We start from the raw sequence: 18,119 nt of genomic DNA, 5'->3' as shown, positions 1-18,119 counted from the left end.
CGCGCGGGGGTCCCGCATCCTCCGCGGGGGCTCCGCGCCCCGACGGCAGCGCCCGCCCCGCCGCCCCCCCGCCCGCCGCCGGCAGCGGGGAGGGCCCGCAGCGCAGGCCCGGTCCCAGGCTCGGCTGCCAAGCAGCCCGAGCCTCTTCCCGCAGAAATGGTGGTGCCTCCCACGCAGGAGCGAGATCCCACGGTGTGCTCGCTTGGGTTTTCCAGCTCCCGCCGGGAGCCGCGGCCCGGGAGCCGCGAGGCTGAACTCTGGACACTTCGTTGTTTTTCCTCCTCGCCTCGTGACTTTTACGGCCTGTCACGGAGGGAAGGCAGAGGAACGCGAGGCGAGATCCCTGCCCGCTGCTCGCTTCCTGTCTCCTTCCAGCAGTCCCGGCCACCGCAGCACCTCCGATGGCAACCCCAGCGCCCCAAACAACCTGCTGCGGGGGATTCCGAGCTCCCACGGCTCTCTCCTGACCCGTCCTGCTTCCACCACCCATGTTTGTCCTCGCGCTTGATGCTTCGTGTATTCCCAGATGTTGGCCAAAACCTGGATCAAACCTGGTAGGGATTACAGGGTCAGAGGAGGAGATCTGAGCTCAGCTCATTGGTGTTGACTTGTTGCAGACTGGACGTGGATGCTGTTGGCTTCTCCTTGAGAAGCCTGTTCTTCTTGGACCAAGCCACATCTGTAACGTGTTGTTGGAAGTTTTGTGACCTGATTCTCTGGTGTTCTGGAGTTCCTCATAACCTAAATGACTTGGAGATGGCTTGGATAAGGGCAGAGTCCTTTAAAGGGGTTGCACAGGGGGGAGGTGGCTTGTTTTGGAGGAATAATGTATGAGTGACCCAGATTTCAGAACTGTGCCTGAATTGGGTGAGCAGGAAGTATCTGTAAATCAGAGTTGAAGTTGTACCATATCTGAATTCTTCTTAATTTTTTGTTAATGTTGGGAGCAGCTCCTGTCCTGCCTGTACAGCAGCCCAGCGGTCTGGGTAGATCTCAGGGGGGTTATGTGGTCTAGGCCCTAGTGACAGCTGGGCCTGAGGTCAGTGTTCCTGCTGTCTGAAATAGTGGGACACAAATACTTCCTCTGGGAACCTCTTGTGCATCCTGATAGATTTTGCCAGTAAGAGTCTGTTCCCCCGGCCTATTTTTTTTTTTATTTCATCTTGCTGACTTTAGAGGGATGTTCTTACTCTTGTTCTGTTGAGTCTTATCCTTTCTTACGGTTCACTTGTTTCAAGTGCTGTCTAGCAGGAAAGAGCCAAATTACGTTATAGTTTTTGATTTTTTTTCTAATTTTTTTCTTCTTTTTAATGTAATCTACTTTGGAGTCTGGTTTAAAGTGGGCTGTTTTATTTAATTAGTTTGTATTCATGTAAATTATGTTCAGTCTCAGTGGTTATTCCAGGCAAAATTGAAGAAACAGCCCGCAAGGGATTTCAAATTCGTAATTGGAATCACATTTTGTTCCAAGGATGTTTGATTCTAAGAGTTACTGTGCTTTCTGTCATCTGGTATCTTTCCAGCTTGATGTTGTTTACTTAGTTACTGTTTAGCTAAATTATCCATAGCTAGTTTATTTCAGTAGTCATGCCTGGGAAGTTTTGCAATTCCTTTGCAGCTCCTCACTGAACTCCAGCCGAATCTTTTAATGAAGTACTTAGCAGTGACTTCAGTGCAAATGTAGCTGTGCTCTACTGTTTTGGCACTTGGGCTGTACAGAGAGGAATGATTTCTCTCCTTCATGAGGTGATCACACAGTTGACGTTTGTATCATCAGCCATTTGGGGGCAGATGCCTTAACCTGACCCCTGGCAGGTATTTACATTCCCAGCTGGTTATCACTGCATCGAATCCAGAATTCTACTAGAAAAGTAGCCAGTCTTGATTTCAAGATATCAAGCGAGAGACTGCACTAGTTCCCCAGGTAAATTATTCCAATGGCTCATTGCCCTCACTAATTTCTTATCTCAATCTGTTCCGGCCACAAAGTCTTGCTACAAGTTTTCGTGTCAGATTACAGAGCCTTCTGCTGCCAGGATGACACGTTCCAGCAGAAAGATGGCCTGTTAGCTGTGTTCAGCTCTTCCTTTTGGGAAGAGGCAGTCATGGAGGTGGAGCCTGGGTGATCAGTGGCTGAGTGTGTGGACAGGACTTCAGAGAAATGTGATTGAATAACTCATATTGCTTGGAGTTTGCCTTCACGTGATGAGTAATCCAGCATGACAACAGGCTGCTGTTCAAGGAATGATCCAGTTCTCACTCAGTCCTGATTGCAAACTCCTGCTGCTTCTCTTGGACCGGATCTAGTGACCAAGAGGCCTCAAATCAGTCCCCAGCCCCGCGGGGCAGCCGCCCCTCCATCCGTGCGCCCGGGCCCGGGCTCCGTGGGGATCCTGCTCCAACTGAAAATTAACCCCCTTCCAAAATAAAAAATATGACTTTTGGATCTGGAAGTGGGATCAGGTTGTCTTGTGGCCAGACAGTACTAGGATTGCTGCGAAAGTGTAGCATGAGAAACATGGAGAGGGACCACCTCTTTCAACAGCAACCCCCCTGCCTGTGCTGGATTAGATGCCAGAGGGAAACACACGTTTAGCTCCTACGTTTTTGTGCTGAGATAAACAGGCTGTGGTTACACAAATCCTCTCATCTGGCACTGCTGTTGAAAGAAGTTGTCATGACTACCTGCTGTCATCCATGCTGGTTCCCTGCTCCAGTTTGTTGTGAGACCACACATACACCTGTACCACCAGGAGAGACAGGGCAGTGTGGGGGTGGGAATGAGAAGGGCAAAGGATGGAACTCCTTTTAGCACTGAAGAGTGTGTGAAACTAAGGCTTAAGATACAGGAGTTGTCACAAGCACACCTTACCTTAAATCTTGATAGAAGCTAATGTGTTTTTTCACCTCCCCTTTGCAGCAGATGTGTGAGAGTAGCTGCCCTGATTTACTCAGTAGTGAAGGTTAACTCTGTTGCGTGACTTGGGAGAACTGGGTTTAGCCAGTACTGGATTTAGGTCAGCTGCATTTATGTCTTTGGTCAAGAAGCATGTGTCGCAGTTTGATTTTGTGTGTGGGAAAGAGCATCTAACGTAGGAAAAAGAAGGTCTGTGCCTTGTCTGTGACGCACTGGTACCTATGACGGGCTCATCAGTGCAGAAAAGCATTCATGCATTCTAGATATGAGGTTCTTGGTGGTGTTCAGTGCTGAGCAAGGTGGGGTGCCCTTTTGGGAAAGCTTCATTAATCTTGTCTCTTCCATTAACAAGTGAGTCCAACTTTCTTGCTGTCACAGTGGGATTAGTTTGCTGAGACAAAATCCATTCCCCATCTCTTCTTTTGAACACCATTCCTTCAAATGCCATGCAGAGCACTGCAGGGGATGAGGAACTGAGCCTGTGGTGGAGGCTTGTTTTGAGCTCATGGTTTGGGGCTTGGATTAAAAGTGAGATGAAGTCAAAGCAGAAATTCCCATGACTTCAGTACAAGTTTGGGGCAAGGTCAAGGGGAGGACTATTGGTTTTGATAGTGGGAAAAGTTTAGAAGGGGGAAGGAAGGTGATTACCATGACATGTGTACAAATATACGTAGATAAACAGACATACATATGTAAATATATACAAAATAGAGGGTGTTCTGATGCTAGGAGAGTTTGAGGAGGAGTGACTGTAGAAACTGTAATTGGATGGTACACAAGGAGTGAACTGAGATGGGAGGAACACATGAACCTGCTGCTCAGAAAATACTGCATTAAGGCAGAGTTGGCCATAAATTTGCTTCCTGAAAACATACCCTATTTGCATTGTCACACAGAAGTGTGTGACATTTAAACGTCAAACCACCTCTCTGTAACCTCAAATTGAACATCCATCTGCAGGCAGGGGCCTCAGTGTGTGAGGTCCACTGCCCATGGCCTCACTGGTGCTCAGAGTACATTTAGTTCCTGCCACTGATCGTACACAAAAATTCCCAAATCTTTACCTGGATCAGGCTGAGGTGGTGCTCAGTGGGATCCACAAGCTTGGTGGCCCCCTGCATGTGCCACCCATGGGCAGAGCAGAGTTGGACACTGGTGAGCAGACGCAGCCTTGCACAGGGTGTGGCTGGAGGAGAGGTGAGGAACGGCTCCTGCTTCGATAAATCCAGCAGTAGAGTTTGTAAATCCAAATACAACCCTCTGGAGGGGAGGGGACTAAGATCTTGGTCATATTAGGGCACAATGTGTTCAGATTGTAGGAGCCCAGGGATAATCAGGGGACACTTGGGATACAAGCAGACCCGTAACCAGTTGGATATGGTCCTTGTTCACAGCTGCCACGGCGTGGCTGCCATGGCTACACTTTCGTAGTCAATAATAGAAACAGATGCCCAGAGCAGTGTTAAACTAACACATATGCCACTAGTGGGGAGGAGAAGAAGATGCTTTGCTCGCAGTCTTGCTGGGCAGCTACAAAAAGTAAGGATGTGTAAGTTGTACGGTATGTGTGCCTTACACTCACAAAAAATTTGTGAGTGTAAGGATCAAAAGTGCCTACAAATAGACTTTGAATAGACTAAATCTTAACTGGACCCTTATATCTTCACTACAGATTCCTGTCCTGTGAGGAGGAACTGGTGGAGACTTGGTAAAGTACATGGGTAAGACTTGCTGGTATAGCCCATTTTACAGAAGGAAGGGTGCCGCAGCCGTACCCGTGTCTAGCAAAGCTCTGATGCTGTAGCTGGGCCTGGACTCCAGCCAAAATCCTTTTGGCATGGACTAAGCCTGAGTTTAGATGCGGAAATTCTGCTGTAGGTGTTCCATAGTGCAGGCATCCAAGGATAACTGCAGACCTATGAATTGTAATCTGGCTGCAACGTTTGAGTTCATCTCCTCTCTGAGGTACTCTGAGATCACTGTCTGGTTTTACAGGTGAGCCAGATTGATAGTGAAGTTGAGAAGGTGCTGTATGTATCTGTTTTCCCACTGTGGCTGGATTTATAGGAGAAGAGATGTTCTGAGTATGCTGCCAGCTCTGCAGGACAGGGACAGTGTCTCAATGCACAGTATTTAGAACAGTGAGGATTTGGTCCTGATTGTTGGTATTTCAGATGGCTCAAATAACTCTTCTCGATGTTTGTTGCTTCTCTGCATCCCTCTTTTTCTGTGACTCACCTTGCACATGGAGATATTTCAGGCTGGAGTCTGGGTGCAATACAGCTGATAGATCTTGTGGGTGTTTTTAAAATGGTGTACTTCTCTCTCCCTTCTCTGCCCTTCCCCATAGAATATCCTGAGTTGGGATCCACGGGGACCTGCAAGGATCATTGAAGTCCAACTCCTGGGAAAGATGTTTTCTCCTGGAAAGGCATATTCCAGGCAAGCAGAAGCTCAGGATGGGCGGTGGGGGTAGCACTGGGAATGCTGCAGTGCAACACACCACCCTGTCAAGACTTTGTGCTGTGACAAACCCTGAGGCAGAGAGAGGATGCTGTGGGGAAAGACAGGCAAAGGGAAGTGGGACTGTCCCTATTTTTATAGCAAACTATGGGTTGTGGTGTGTTTTCTTACATGTGCAAGTGGCTGGGGAAGATGGGTTTACCTCTCAAGTCATCCAGTAATTTCTTAGTAACAACTGGTGCTGTGTGGAAGCATGGGAAATACATTACTGCACTCTTCCTCATCCCTGGGCAAAGCTGGGAGGAGGGGATGTGCTGTAAGTGCACGTGGGGGAGACTGAAAGGGAAGCTCTAAGGTGTTCCTTGTAGGCACAGGGTGAACACTGCCTGTTTTGGTGCCATCTGGGAAGTCAGTCTTCCTCTGATGTTGCTTCTACAGTTCACTTTGTCTTCCTGCCCCTGCACAATGAGCAAACTGAGCTGTTTCATTTTGGAGAGGTGCAGAGATGAGCAATTTGGACGTATGCTGGAGCAATGAAATTTGCCTTATCCTGGAAGAGCAAGGCCAGGCATGCAAGTTATGTGATTGTAGTGTGTGCTCTGACCAGTCACAAGGGAGGGTCAGGGCCTTAAAAGGCAGCTAAAAATGGTGTCTGCATGTATAGAAAAGTCACGACAGCTGAGTTGCCCAGTGGGTGTTATCAGATATACCCACAGACATTTTTCTTTCATTCCATACCAGCATCATTTTTACCTATTCAGCTGCTGAGTGTGTAATAGCAGTGATATCAAAGGCTTGAAAACAGAGGGTAAAAGGGGAAAAATGGATTGACTCTGACTCTGATAGTCATAGCAAAATGACTTTAAAAGAAAAGGCGAGATATGCTGAATTGTGTGCAAGATGAAACCTGGCATGATTAAAACTCTCAAGAAGAAAATCTATCCTAAAGTGTATTATGTTTCACTAGAAAGTTGCCTTTGAAAAATTAATTTGAAAGATGGCATTGTACAAAGTTTGGTTGTGACCACTTGAAAGAGGGAACAAAGTGCATTTAAAGGGGAAAAAAGTACTCACAGATGCAGGAGACGAATACAGAAGTGTTGAGGTAAATGTGCAAAACCATGGTTTTGAACAGCAGATAGTTTTGTGCTTAGAGGAAGCAAGAAATGTCTGATGCTGTATGTCCTAAATTCATAAAATTGATGGAATTGGAGAAAGGGTCTCACCTGAATGTGGACACAGTGAGAAAAGACAGCTGTGAATATCTGACGTGTGAGAGTTTATGGGGGTGGGAGCTTTCTTTGACTGAGCAGTGAGACCCCCACACTACAACAAGTGTGATACCAGAGTAACACTGACCCAGAATGAGCCAAAAAACTAATTACTATGTGAAAAAGGTGTCTGTTGTTTGTAGTAAACAACTTTACAGCAGAAAAAGGAAAATATCCTAGTACCTGTCTTGTTATCTTGAAGCGCTTGGAGGCAAAAGACACAGGAGCAAGGAACAGAGTGAGCAGTCGATATATTTTTGTTGGTGAAGGGATTGCTTAAATAAGACTTTGCTTATGGCTGCAATCAGATACAGAGTTTATAACAGGGCTTTGCATATTCAGTACACTGAGCAGCCACTCCCTGACTAATCCTCAGAGTATGGCTGTGAGGTAGGAGGGGTTAGAATTACCTCAGCTGCACAGATGACCCTCAGACGGGCAGAAACTGCTGGAAACTGCCAGAATTAGGAACTGGTGATTCTGCTAGATAAGGTCTGGGGATGAAGGCATAGTTCTTGGTTGCCTTAAGAAACCCCAAAAAGCAGTTACAATATAAACCCTCTGTAGATCTTCCTTTAATAAATGACTGCAGCGGGGAATTGAAGGAAGGAGAGCTTCTAATATTATAACGTGTGCGTTCCCCTTTCAGCCTGGATTATGTTATTGATGATAACAGTTACCCTTTGTGGACCCACTGGCTTGAAATTTCTAGTGGCTGCACCAATGTTTAACTGCTCATAACCTGTAGCTGTTGGTAGAGGCAAGACTTAAAATGGCAGGATGCATCCTTGTCACCTCCTGTGAAGGTTAGTGCTGATAGAGCAGGAATAGCCAAAAGTTCAGAGTGCTGAGGTGTTGCCCGTGTGTGCACCAAAAGCAGCAATGCTGTATGTCCTGCTGCAGGCAGAGCTGTAATTTCACCTTCCCTGGCACACCTGGAAGAGGAGAGATGCTGGATTCAGTAACAGGCAGATAATATTTGTGCTGAAAGTTGAGTTCCTTGAGTGTATCAGTGGCAGAAGTGAGATTTAAGGCCCGTTTTCCAGACAGGAAGGTGTTTAGGTAGAGGACTCTAGAAAGGAGAGCTCTGACTCTTCCCTCCTTCTTGGGCATGGTCCACTGACACTCCCAACCTTTCCCTCTTCAAGCCCCTCTGGTGCTCTGATTTTTCTCAAACTACAGTGGTCACACCACATCGTGCTCTTTGCTGTTACATCCAGTGATTTTTTTTTCAAGCGTTTTGCCCACTGTGCCAAGCCTGATAAACTTTTTCACGTGAGTTTGGGTAGTGTCAGAAGATACAACTGAGAGCCACCTGTGAGGCTGAGCTGGAGGAACTCCACTGCATCTCGTTGACCTTGGGAGACATGGGATGTTTATGTGTTTATTTATGCCCTGCTGATCAAAGCCTGTTGCAGGTAATGGGAAAAAGAATGAGCTGAGTCTTGGGTTTCATTTACCTGGTGCCTGTAGCTTCCCAGGGGAAGTCTCTCATGGATGCTAAGGTATGCAGCAGTCCAATTAGAATATAGGATGCACGCTTGCGTGGGCTGGTGGACGCGAGGGCACCAAGGACTTTGCATTCCTTAGCTGGAGCTGTTTGTGACCGTGCCATAAAAGAGGTAAAGGAAATTGTATCAGGTCGGTTTTCCACTATTAGTCACAGTGACTGTTAGGAGTTAAGTTGCCTCATGTTCTAATTTCTCACTGAAGTCACGAGGTGAATTTGAGGCCCACAAACCTTATTTTACTCCTCTGTGTCGCCATCTGATAGGGTTGGACCTGGGAGGGGAAAGAGAGAGGTGGTTTTACATGCCACAGGGTTGAGGAAAAGGAAGCCGTAGGCCAGTCAAGGAGAGTCAGAGTCGATGTCTTCAAAGACTCCCAAAGGGCAATCTCAGGATTGTAATTGCTCACCTAATATCTGAAGAGCCATGGAGCCATCAAAGAGTACTATTTTAGGAAATCTTGAAGAGTGGTGGTGGGAAGCACACTTTGCCCACTAATTCATATGCAGAAAAATGAAAATGGAGGGAGGAAGGAATAAAATATCTGTAATTGTTCCTTGTGCGTTGAAACTCATTTAATTATTAGAATGGGAAAAAGTTTGTAATTAGTGCATCATAGAAATGCTAGTGATGTTTCTAAGCTGGTATAAAATCAATCCTTTAAATTAATCCAGACTCGGAGGTGAAAGTGCACTTTCACTGCACGTGAAAGTATGAGGGCAAAATTTTTGCCCATTGACAAATAAGGGAAAATATTGCTGAAATAGAGAATATCAGTATTGTTGATCTGTGTGTGCAATTTCTAAATTCTTTTTAAGATTGTACCTGTAGGGCTCTACTTTTTTTTTTTTAAATTTATAATATGTTCTGTTAATTACAGTATTAGAAACTAAAGCTAAATCTTAACTACAACATCTCTGAGCTGTAATTACTTCTATAAACTTTGAAATAAGGTAGTGGTAATTGGTGAAGCTAGTTATAAAAATCATTTCATAAGATTGATGTATATCAGTTACACCATTTAAACCCCTGATTTATACATCTTTTCACAGCTCATTCTGAAAGACAAGGTCATAAGAATGTCTTCCCCTCCCCTTCCATTTGGAGTGTTTCCATGTTAGACTTTGCAGAGGGTTTCAGGAGGTTTCCAGGGCTTTCCCTAGGATCTCCTTCATGTTGCTACTTGTTTTCAGAGTTGTTCACAGGGGCTGTCTGCCATGGAACATCCTCTGAGACCCAGTCCTTTGCTGAAGAGAGAAGGCTGTCTTTGGGTTCATGGGAATGATAGAGTCAATGGCAATAACGAGACAAGGAAACATTAAACCATAAAAATAATGGCTTTGGAAATGTTTGTAAATCCAGTTTGAATATCCTGCTTCCCCTAGTGCCCCCTTCTCAGCTGGAAGGGGAGCAGATGTGTTTCCAGCAGAGGGACAGGAGTGTAGAATTTCCCTCCTGTGCCGCTCCTGTTCTGTGTGGGCTGCTGAGGGAGCATCTGCTCCTGTGACTGAGGTGCTTGGCAGTCACATGTGGAGAGACACCCACGCTAGAGTGTCAGGGACTTACTTGCAGATCCTGGGTGTGGTTTCACCATAACTTAGGTCCAAGTCCAGGTTTCTGCTTCCCTGCTTGCCAACGCGTTGCCCAGCCCCCAGTTCTTGTCCACTCCTTGCAGTTGTTGCCACAGGTTGTACATCTGCTCCAGGGTCCCCAGCACAGGAAGGACATGGAGCTGTTGGAGCAAGTCCAGAGGAGGGACACCAAGATGATCAGAGGGATGGAGCAGCTCTGCTGTGAGGAAAGGCTGAGAGAGTTAGGATTGTTCAGCCGGAAAATAAAAGGCTTCAGGGTGACCTAATTGTGCCCTTCCAGTACCTGAAGGGGCTACAAGAAAGATAGAAAGAGACTATTTACAAAGGCCTGGAGTGACAGAACAAGGGGCAATGGCTTCAAAGTGACAGAAAGTAGGTTTAGATTGGATATTAGGAAGAAATTCTTCCCTGTGAGGATGGTGAGGCCCTGGCACAGGTTTCCCAGAGAAGCTGCCCCATCCCTGGAAGTGTTCCAGGCCAGGTTGGATGGGGCTCTGAGCAACCTGGTCTAGTGGAAGGTGTCCCTGCCCATGGCAGGGGGGTTGGAACGAGGTGATCTTTAATGTCCCTTCCAGTCCAGGCCGTTCTATGATTCTATATGCAGCTACTGCAGGGAGCTGTCATGTTTACTTTTATTTATTTATTTTTTTCTCCTGTGTCACACCTTTATGCTGCTCACGTCACTCTGCTCCTGAGTTGTTTTTTTGCCTAGACAACTCCCTGGGATGGCTCACATGTGCACTGGCATGAGGGAGATGATGGCATAGTAAGTTAGTCTGTTCTGGATTTTAGAGTGCCACATCAAGACTTAATGAAAATTTATTAATACCTGATTCCAGGTGGTGTTGGATAATTTCTACAGTCAGCAGTAGAAGGAGGTGAAGGAGCTCTATTTTTTTTTTTTTTTTACAGAGTGGAGCATAAACAAATGGACTTTGCAGAATATCTGCAAATACCTAAATTGGGCCTGCCAAATTCAATTATTCATCTTTGTTAACCCAGTTACATCACAGTATATTTTGCTGCTAGTTTTTTAGTTTCTGGTAGCTCATGTAGCTCACTGCATCAAGCCTAAATACTCTGCACTGTCATCAGTTCAAACTGCTGAGAACCCGGGATAAGGCAGAGAGGGAAGGGAGGAGTTGCCCCTCCTCTCCTTAGTCACAAATTCAGGCTTAACATTAAAAATTAAGATAAACCTAGACAGCGAGGTCTAATTTTTGAATCATATTTAGTTTTTCAAGCCTGTTCCTCACCCCTTAAAGGCCATACATCAATTTTTCTGAATTGTAAGCCAAAATTCTCACATAACCACATGATTCCAGGGAGAGGGACTATATGAAAAACGGAAAATATTGGGATGTGCACAATAAATCTATGCTAGTTGGCCATGCAAGTGTTGGACCGTGAGTAACAACAAGTTTTCCTTGTGTTTGCATTAGTACCTTCCTATTCAGCACCCACACAATTCCTGTGGCTTTGGGTGTGTGAAGCTATTTTTCCACGGGGGAGAGGGAAGGGGTCCCCTCTGGTGCTTTCCCACATTTACATTGCTTAAAACATTTTATTTATATCTAATACTTTTTGCTTCCAATAGCAAATTTGTCCCATTGTGCTCGTAGCTTCTTCGATCTGAGGGCCCCAATTAAACTTCCAAGAAAGAATGGTTTGTTCCCTGAAAAGCTGGGTTAGGGGAGGGTTGTACCAAAATCTGTTTTCCCCACACACATCCCTACATCCTTTTTGAATGGACTTCTTTTTCTCTACTTTAGCTGCAGTTTTCAGTACAAAGCTGCATCACTGTTGCAGTATTGCCAGGTATTTTTGATTATGATACAAATAGCATAACTTTTTTAAAACCTCGTTACTGGAGTCATAATTAAAAACACTATGGGGTGTTCAGCTAAGGCTAAAAAGATGCATTCTGAAGGCACATATGAGGACAAATATGTGTGTGATTTTGTTGTTGTTGCTATCTCTTGGTATGCTGACATCATTCTTTTTTTTTACTGTTCTCTCCAGTTGATAGTACAATATTGAAGCCATGGCACAGGTTCTTCTGCTGTTATGGCTGATGACAGTGTGCTGTCACCAGCATGGTATGATATACGAGTGCAGTTTTGTGGGTATTTTAGGAATTTTTTTGGTTGCATCATCTGCAGCTTTATCATCTGTCCTGTGGGGCTCTGACAGCTACCAGAAATCTTACTGTTTCCAAGGTTGGCTGTGAAAGAGGTTATATTACGTGTTTGCCAAGAAAATCAGGTGGGTAACTTCAGAGGCCCTCTGTGCAAGGGAGGACAGTTTGTCCCAGTTCAGTTTGCTGAATATTGTCCCTCGTTATCTGTAGGTTCCCTGTGCTCGGGATGGGTACAGGTAACGTGACAACAGCTGTGCTCAGCAATGGTTCCACTGTGCAGTCTGGGCAAGGCCAGGCTTTCAAGTGCGTTTCCAAGTCCTTTGATGTTTTAATGGCATTTGCATCTGTCAAAATGGTTTGGTGCAAACATTAGCATTCTTTAATCTGAGACTCAAAAACAGCAGCGTGGGATTCTGGCTCATGCTTCTGTAGCGTAGTGAGAGACTGTGAGATTTCTGCTTCTGACTGGAGAGTCTCTCTCATGCAGGTCCTGAATCATTCTGCTCAGAGAGGAACTAGGAACTCCTCGACTTTGTAGCAAACATGCCATCTAGGAATGTGTACAGCATGTTGCTGGCACCCACAACTGCATAAAAAAGTAGGAAAGTTATTTGGGAAGTCCTTTTGTGCCCCAGATGTTTCTGTCAGTTGTCTCTCCGTCCCCAGGGTTTGTAGAGAGACCTGCACGGAGCAACTTGCAGTGACTCAGTACATTGCTTTCCCTGTGGGAATTGTGCTATCCACCTAGTGGTGTCAGTAGTCTTTCTACCAAGCTCAAGGAGTGAGAACCATACACTGTTCTTGTTTACTCTCGTACTAGAAAGTATGTAGAATATCTAGAAGACTACTGCAGAATATCAAGACTCACTTATTACTTCTATGAATATAAACTTAAGCTCTGCTTAGAGTGAACTGGGTTTTTTGCTATACAGGTCACCCCATTTTATCTTAAGAATGAGTCACTTTTATTGCATGTCTGGGAAGTGCAATGTGCAATCCAAGCCACGTTCTTCACTCGCTGTTTGCCAGATGTTCAGTAGCAATTTCCAAGGTGAAATTTTGTTCTACCCAAAATGAGTTTCTTTGACTTTTTTTTTTGTTAGCATTAATTTACTTAAATGTAGAAAAGTTATCCTTAATTTTTTTCCCCCAATTAGTGAGTCATTAGATAATAAATAGGCTCAGTGTATCTTGAGTGAAAGCTGGTGAGATGCTACTGGGTGTGTTAAAACTCGGGCAAACTGCACTGATGTGACCAGGAGGTCTCATTTGCTTTCCTCAAGCTTCAGTAGCAGCTCAGATGCATTTTCCAGGAGACTGGGTGCTATTAGCAGGTTTGTTTTGTTCTTTCCTGCCTAAGACACTTGAGGCAGCTCCTGGTTCTACAGTAGAAGACTACATTATTTGGGCACATGCCTTTTAGATTGCCTTTCTTACTCTATACATCCTTTCCTTTAGCAAGCTCCTTCTGCTCTCCAGAGTCCTTCTGCAGTCCAAAGCTGACTCCATGTAACATTATTTCCCTCCTTCATTCTTATCTCCAGTGCCCTGTGTAATCTCTTCCTGAGCTCAAGAGTTTTGACCCCACTCCTTCACCTCCCTCGATGGGTTGTACAGTGATAGAACAGCCCAGGGTGGTGCGTGAAGACCGGGCACTGTTTCTTTGCAGAGGGCATCTCTCATATGGAGGAAACATCCAGCTGAGAAACCTGGCCTAAACATGGCCAGAGTAGCTGTGTCAAAATAAAAATTCAGGCTTGTGGCAAGTTTTGTCTCAGCGCAGTTGCTCCGACCCCTTTTCTGGGTTTCTCACCAAACTGAAATAATGCATGGCCTCCTGGGAGAGGGTGCTCTCCTGCACACTGAACTCTGGATTTTGTAGGAGACAGGCTGACTCTGAGCTGCTCCCCAGTGATCCAACTCATAGAATCATAGAATGTTAAGTGGTTGGAAGGGACCTTAAAGTATCACCTAGTTCCAATCCCCCTGACATGGGTAGGGTCACCTCCCACTAGACCAGGTTGCTCAGACCCTCATCCAACCTGGCCTTGAGCACTTCCAGGAATGGGTCATCCACAGCCTCCCCCGGCAGCCTGTTCCTATGCCTCACCATCCTCACAGTAAAAAATTTGTTCCTAGTATCTCCCCTCTTTCAACTCCTTTTAAAGTGTACATGAACTGCATGAAGGAGATGGTTAAGCTAAGCTGAAACAGCAGGAAGAGGCTCAGGGCGGCCTTTTTGCACTTTGGGTGGCTGTTAGAGCCAACATGGAGCTCTTTCCCACCTCAGCTGCAGCACTTAAAGCTGGCATTGGCATTTCCCCACCAAGCTGTGGCTGTGCCAGCAAGGATATGCCCAAACAATGGACTACTTGGGAAAGCCTTTGTTTTAATATCAGTGTCCTTGCCCACGCCGCCCAGAGGTTGTCGTGAATGGCCTTCTCATGGACAGAAGCTCACTGCTGCCTTGAGGCAATAAAGGAGATCCATGGAGAAGAGCTCGGGATGCACTGAGCAGCTGCCCAGCGGATGCGGAGCGTCCCTGGCTGCCGGAGCAGTTTCATCCCGGCGTCACAGGGCAGGATTTTCTGTGCTGGGAGCGTGTTTGCAGCAGCCTGGGCGTGTGGGCTGTCCTGGTGCCTGCGGCAGGGGAGCAGGATGGGGAGCAGGATGGGGAGTGGGGGCAGAGGGCGACCGGGCGGCTCCCGGCACCACGCGAGGAGGCCGAGGGTGGCAGAGGGAAAGCTACGGCTCTCCCCGGTTTTGGAGGAGGAGGATCTCAGGGCTCCACTTGTGTGCAGCCTTGTTTCCTGGCTGGTTGCAGGGCTTGTCTGTGCATGACAGCACTTGTTATTGCTCCTTTCTTGTTTGTTGGAGAAGGGGGGAGGGAAGGTGAGATACTTTCTATTTAAAACCAGAAGTGTTTGTCATCTCCGTCCAGGTGAATTAACCCACACTGGAAGGAAGTACAACACTCATGGTGCCTTTTGTAATCTGGGAAAGCCGTGGATTGATGTGTGCATCATCACAGGAATTGCTTTGTTCACTCCTGCTTTCACTTCTGTTCTGCTTACCTGGCCACTCTCTGCACCCTTCCCCTCTCAAATTTTGTGCTTCTGACTGCAGTAGGGCCAAGCATTGCCCCTTTGTTTTCATGCTGGCATGTGGCCAGCTGCTCTCGTGTCATTCCAGCTTGCAGTGGGTTTGTACACCCAGTGTCACTCACAGGTTAGATGCCTGTGAGCTGAAGTCTGGGGTTTCCAGGCCCTCTTGGGAGGCTTTTTCTCAACAGGACACATCAGATCACCTCATTTCACAAGCAGAGCACATGAGGGAATGATGGCAAGCTCAACATCTCATCCAGAAAGAGCTGTGAAAGATCAGAAAGCCCCAAAAGTGGAAACAGTGAAGTATCTGTGAGAGCTCGTGTAGCCTGGTAGAAGCTGGCAGTTGCTAGATAGGTTCATGTATGCTTATCTGTCATTGGCCCTACTGAAAATGCTGATTGAAGGTTTACTATGGCTCGCTGAGCTCCCTGGGGTCTCCTGGGCCCTCCTCTGATGGAGCTGACTGCAGCAGGAGCATAACATGGCAGAGCTCCGTAGGCATTCTCTTCTGGTAATTACTGGGCTCTTGTATATAGACTGCAGGTGCTGTCAGTCTTGTTTTATTATTTCCTCTCCCATCTCCATGAAATCCTTACTCCAGACATCTGTGTCTTTCGCTATGGTGCACCCAGCCTTCAAGCAGGAGCTTAACTGTTTCCCTGACTAGATGCTTAATTCCTCCCCCACTGTCTCTGCAGAAGGTTTACCTGCTCCTTCTCTTGCTTCACTTTCCAAAGCTTCTCTCTTGCTCTCCCTGAGGTGTGCAAAACACCTGGCAGTAATATGATGAGACAAATCTCACTTGGCAGCTTCCAGTGTTGATGTGCTGTGCACCTCCCTCTACCCTGTCTCCCAGTATTATCATGGAACTGCTCCAAATGCAGCTTTAAACTTGTCCTTTCACCTGTCCAAATCCCTTGCAACAGAGCCATGGAAGTGGAAACTGGGCTTTTAAGCTTAATAAGAGGATATTCGGTGTTGTGTACATCAGCAGAGTGAGCAAGACTTCTTCTGCCCCTCACAGAGTGTGGGCTTGAGTTTGAGGGTCTTACTATTCAGGCCTTTATGAGCCATCCTGTCTTTAGTAGTAGCAGACCTTCCTTAGCCATCAGCTTGTGTCCAAGACTACCTGAATCCCTAAACAGTCTCCCTGCTCCTGGGGAATCCGTTTTTGGAAACTATCTCTGTTAGGCGTGACAAGTGGTACTTTTCTGGTTGTGAAGCAGGGGAGACTCAGGTGAGGTAGCCAGGAATGCTGAGAGCATTGGAGCACAAGAGTGATCTGATGGCATTGTGAAACCTTTGTTAAAGGAGGGGGTACATTTAATTTTACCTGTTGGGGACATTAAAGTTGATCCTACCTTGGACAAGGTGGTCGTTCACAAGTTTATGACCCTGCTGCTATCTGTGCTCTGCCAAACCCTCTTGTGTCTGTGCTGGAGATTCTTCCTGACTGTCCTACAGCTTCCCATGGGTTTCAAAAGACTGTTTAGCAGCACCCAAGTAGTTCAGTACCAGCTGACAGCAGAAAGATGTGGTGGAAGCCCTGTGGGAACTTCCTGAATGGACATATGTCTTTGAAATATACTGTTTGTTGAAATTATAACTATTTACAACTACTCACCACTTGGAAGGGGAAAATCCAAATTGCAGAAACATCCCAGTTTTGGCCTGGTTTTGCAAGAAGGACTGTATTTTCAATATAAACAAAAATTAAAGATTACATGAGAAAAAACACTCAGGAACAAAGTTAACTGATGAATTAACTCAATTTTTTCCTAATTTTTTTTTTTTTTAAAGCGTTGGGGTTGTTCAGTCTGGAGAAGAGAAGGCTCTGGGTGAGACCTTAGAGCCCATTCCAGTACCTGAGGGGGCTTGTAAAAACGAAGGAGAGTGACTTTTTACAGGGTCGGTAGTGATAGGACAAGGGGGAATGGTTTTAAACCAAAAAGGGAGAGATTTAGATTAGCTATTATGAAGAAATGGTTCCCTGTGAGGGTGGGGAGGCCCTGGCACAGGTTGCCCAGAGAAGCTGTGGCTGCCCCATCCCTGGGTATGTTCAAAGCCAGGTTGGATGGGGCTCTGAGCAACCTGGGATAGTGGAAGGTGTCCCTGCCCATGGCAGGGGGGTTGGAAAGCAATCATCCTTAAGGTCCCTTCCAATCCAAGCCATTTTATGATTCTGTGATGACAGTCCCTGTGATTAAGGTGTATCTAATGCTTCAGTTCTGTCTCCAGAGCACGTGCTCATTGCTTTCAGAGCAGATGTTTTGTTTCACTTGACGTAAGGGAAAATAGAAGCTAAACCAGCTTTCAGGCCAGGCGTGCCCTGGCCATGGAGCTAACTGGGACAATTAGTTCAGATGTAATTATGCCCTTACTGCTTTTACTTTCTGTGCGGGATCAGAGGTTGTTACTTGTGACTACAGAGCCACTCTAGCACAAGGAAATCACCATTGATCTCAAAGATTTCTCTTTCAATGCAGAGAATTTCCTTTATCTCTGAGTCTCCCAAGTTAAAATTGTTACACATTCCCCCTCCCTCCACAACAGCAGGTGAAACTCTGGACAAAAATGTTAGTCTTAAAACTTATGGAAATTAGGAATGCCAGAGAGTGAGAAAGTATACAGATTTGGTTGTCTGTTTTGAGGAAGAATGAGAACCTTTTTTTTGCCTGAGCTTTGTGAATAGCAGAGCCAGGCGTTGGGGCTTTTTTTTGGTCACTAAACAGCTGTCAGGCTTTTACCTGAAGAAATGTGGAATGGTTTCTCTGACCAAAAGATGCAGAACTATGGATTTGTGTCTGGAAACTTCAACACTTCTAAGATAGGGTGAAGGAGGAGAACACTGAAGCTTTATTCAGGGGGAAGCCTGGCTGTGGCTGCACATTGCAGCAGATCCTTTAGGGCTAAATTGCAAGCTCTGGTATGTGTGCAAGGGGACCCAGTGTATGGGAGGCAGCTCAAAGCAGCACTCTGTAGGCCATTTCTGATAAGCAGGAGATAGAGAATAGAGAAGACAGGCTGGAACACTAGAGAATATGTCCCAAAAGTAGAAGAAAAGGGAAACCTCCATGAGGGTTTGTCTCTTTCTCATGTTTTTTCAGGTAGGGATTGTGGG

General features: G+C 46.1%; 1 protein-coding gene across 3 annotated transcripts in view; it reads left to right on the top strand.

Annotated features, from left to right (window-relative positions):
- The first annotated feature begins 151 nt into the window (after positions 1 to 151).
- Positions 152 to 18,119, top strand: part of ARHGEF5 (Rho guanine nucleotide exchange factor 5) — a 35,733-nt gene continuing 17,765 nt past the window's right edge. For all 3 annotated transcript variants that reach the window (XM_017823975.1, XM_017823976.1, XM_017823974.1), the window contains exon 1: positions 152 to 554. In XM_017823975.1, coding sequence (XP_017679464.1) covers positions 489 to 554 — 66 coding nt within the window. In that variant the 5' untranslated portion in view covers positions 152 to 488. The remainder of the gene's footprint in view (positions 555 to 18,119) is intronic.

The sequence above is a fragment of the Lepidothrix coronata genome, unplaced genomic scaffold (assembly GCF_001604755.1).
Source record: "Lepidothrix coronata isolate B3197 unplaced genomic scaffold, Lepidothrix_coronata-1.0 Scaffold107, whole genome shotgun sequence".
Taxonomy (NCBI): domain Eukaryota; kingdom Metazoa; phylum Chordata; class Aves; order Passeriformes; family Pipridae; genus Lepidothrix; species Lepidothrix coronata.
Note: the sequence above shows the minus strand (reverse complement) of the source record. Positions and strands in the feature narration are given on the sequence as shown.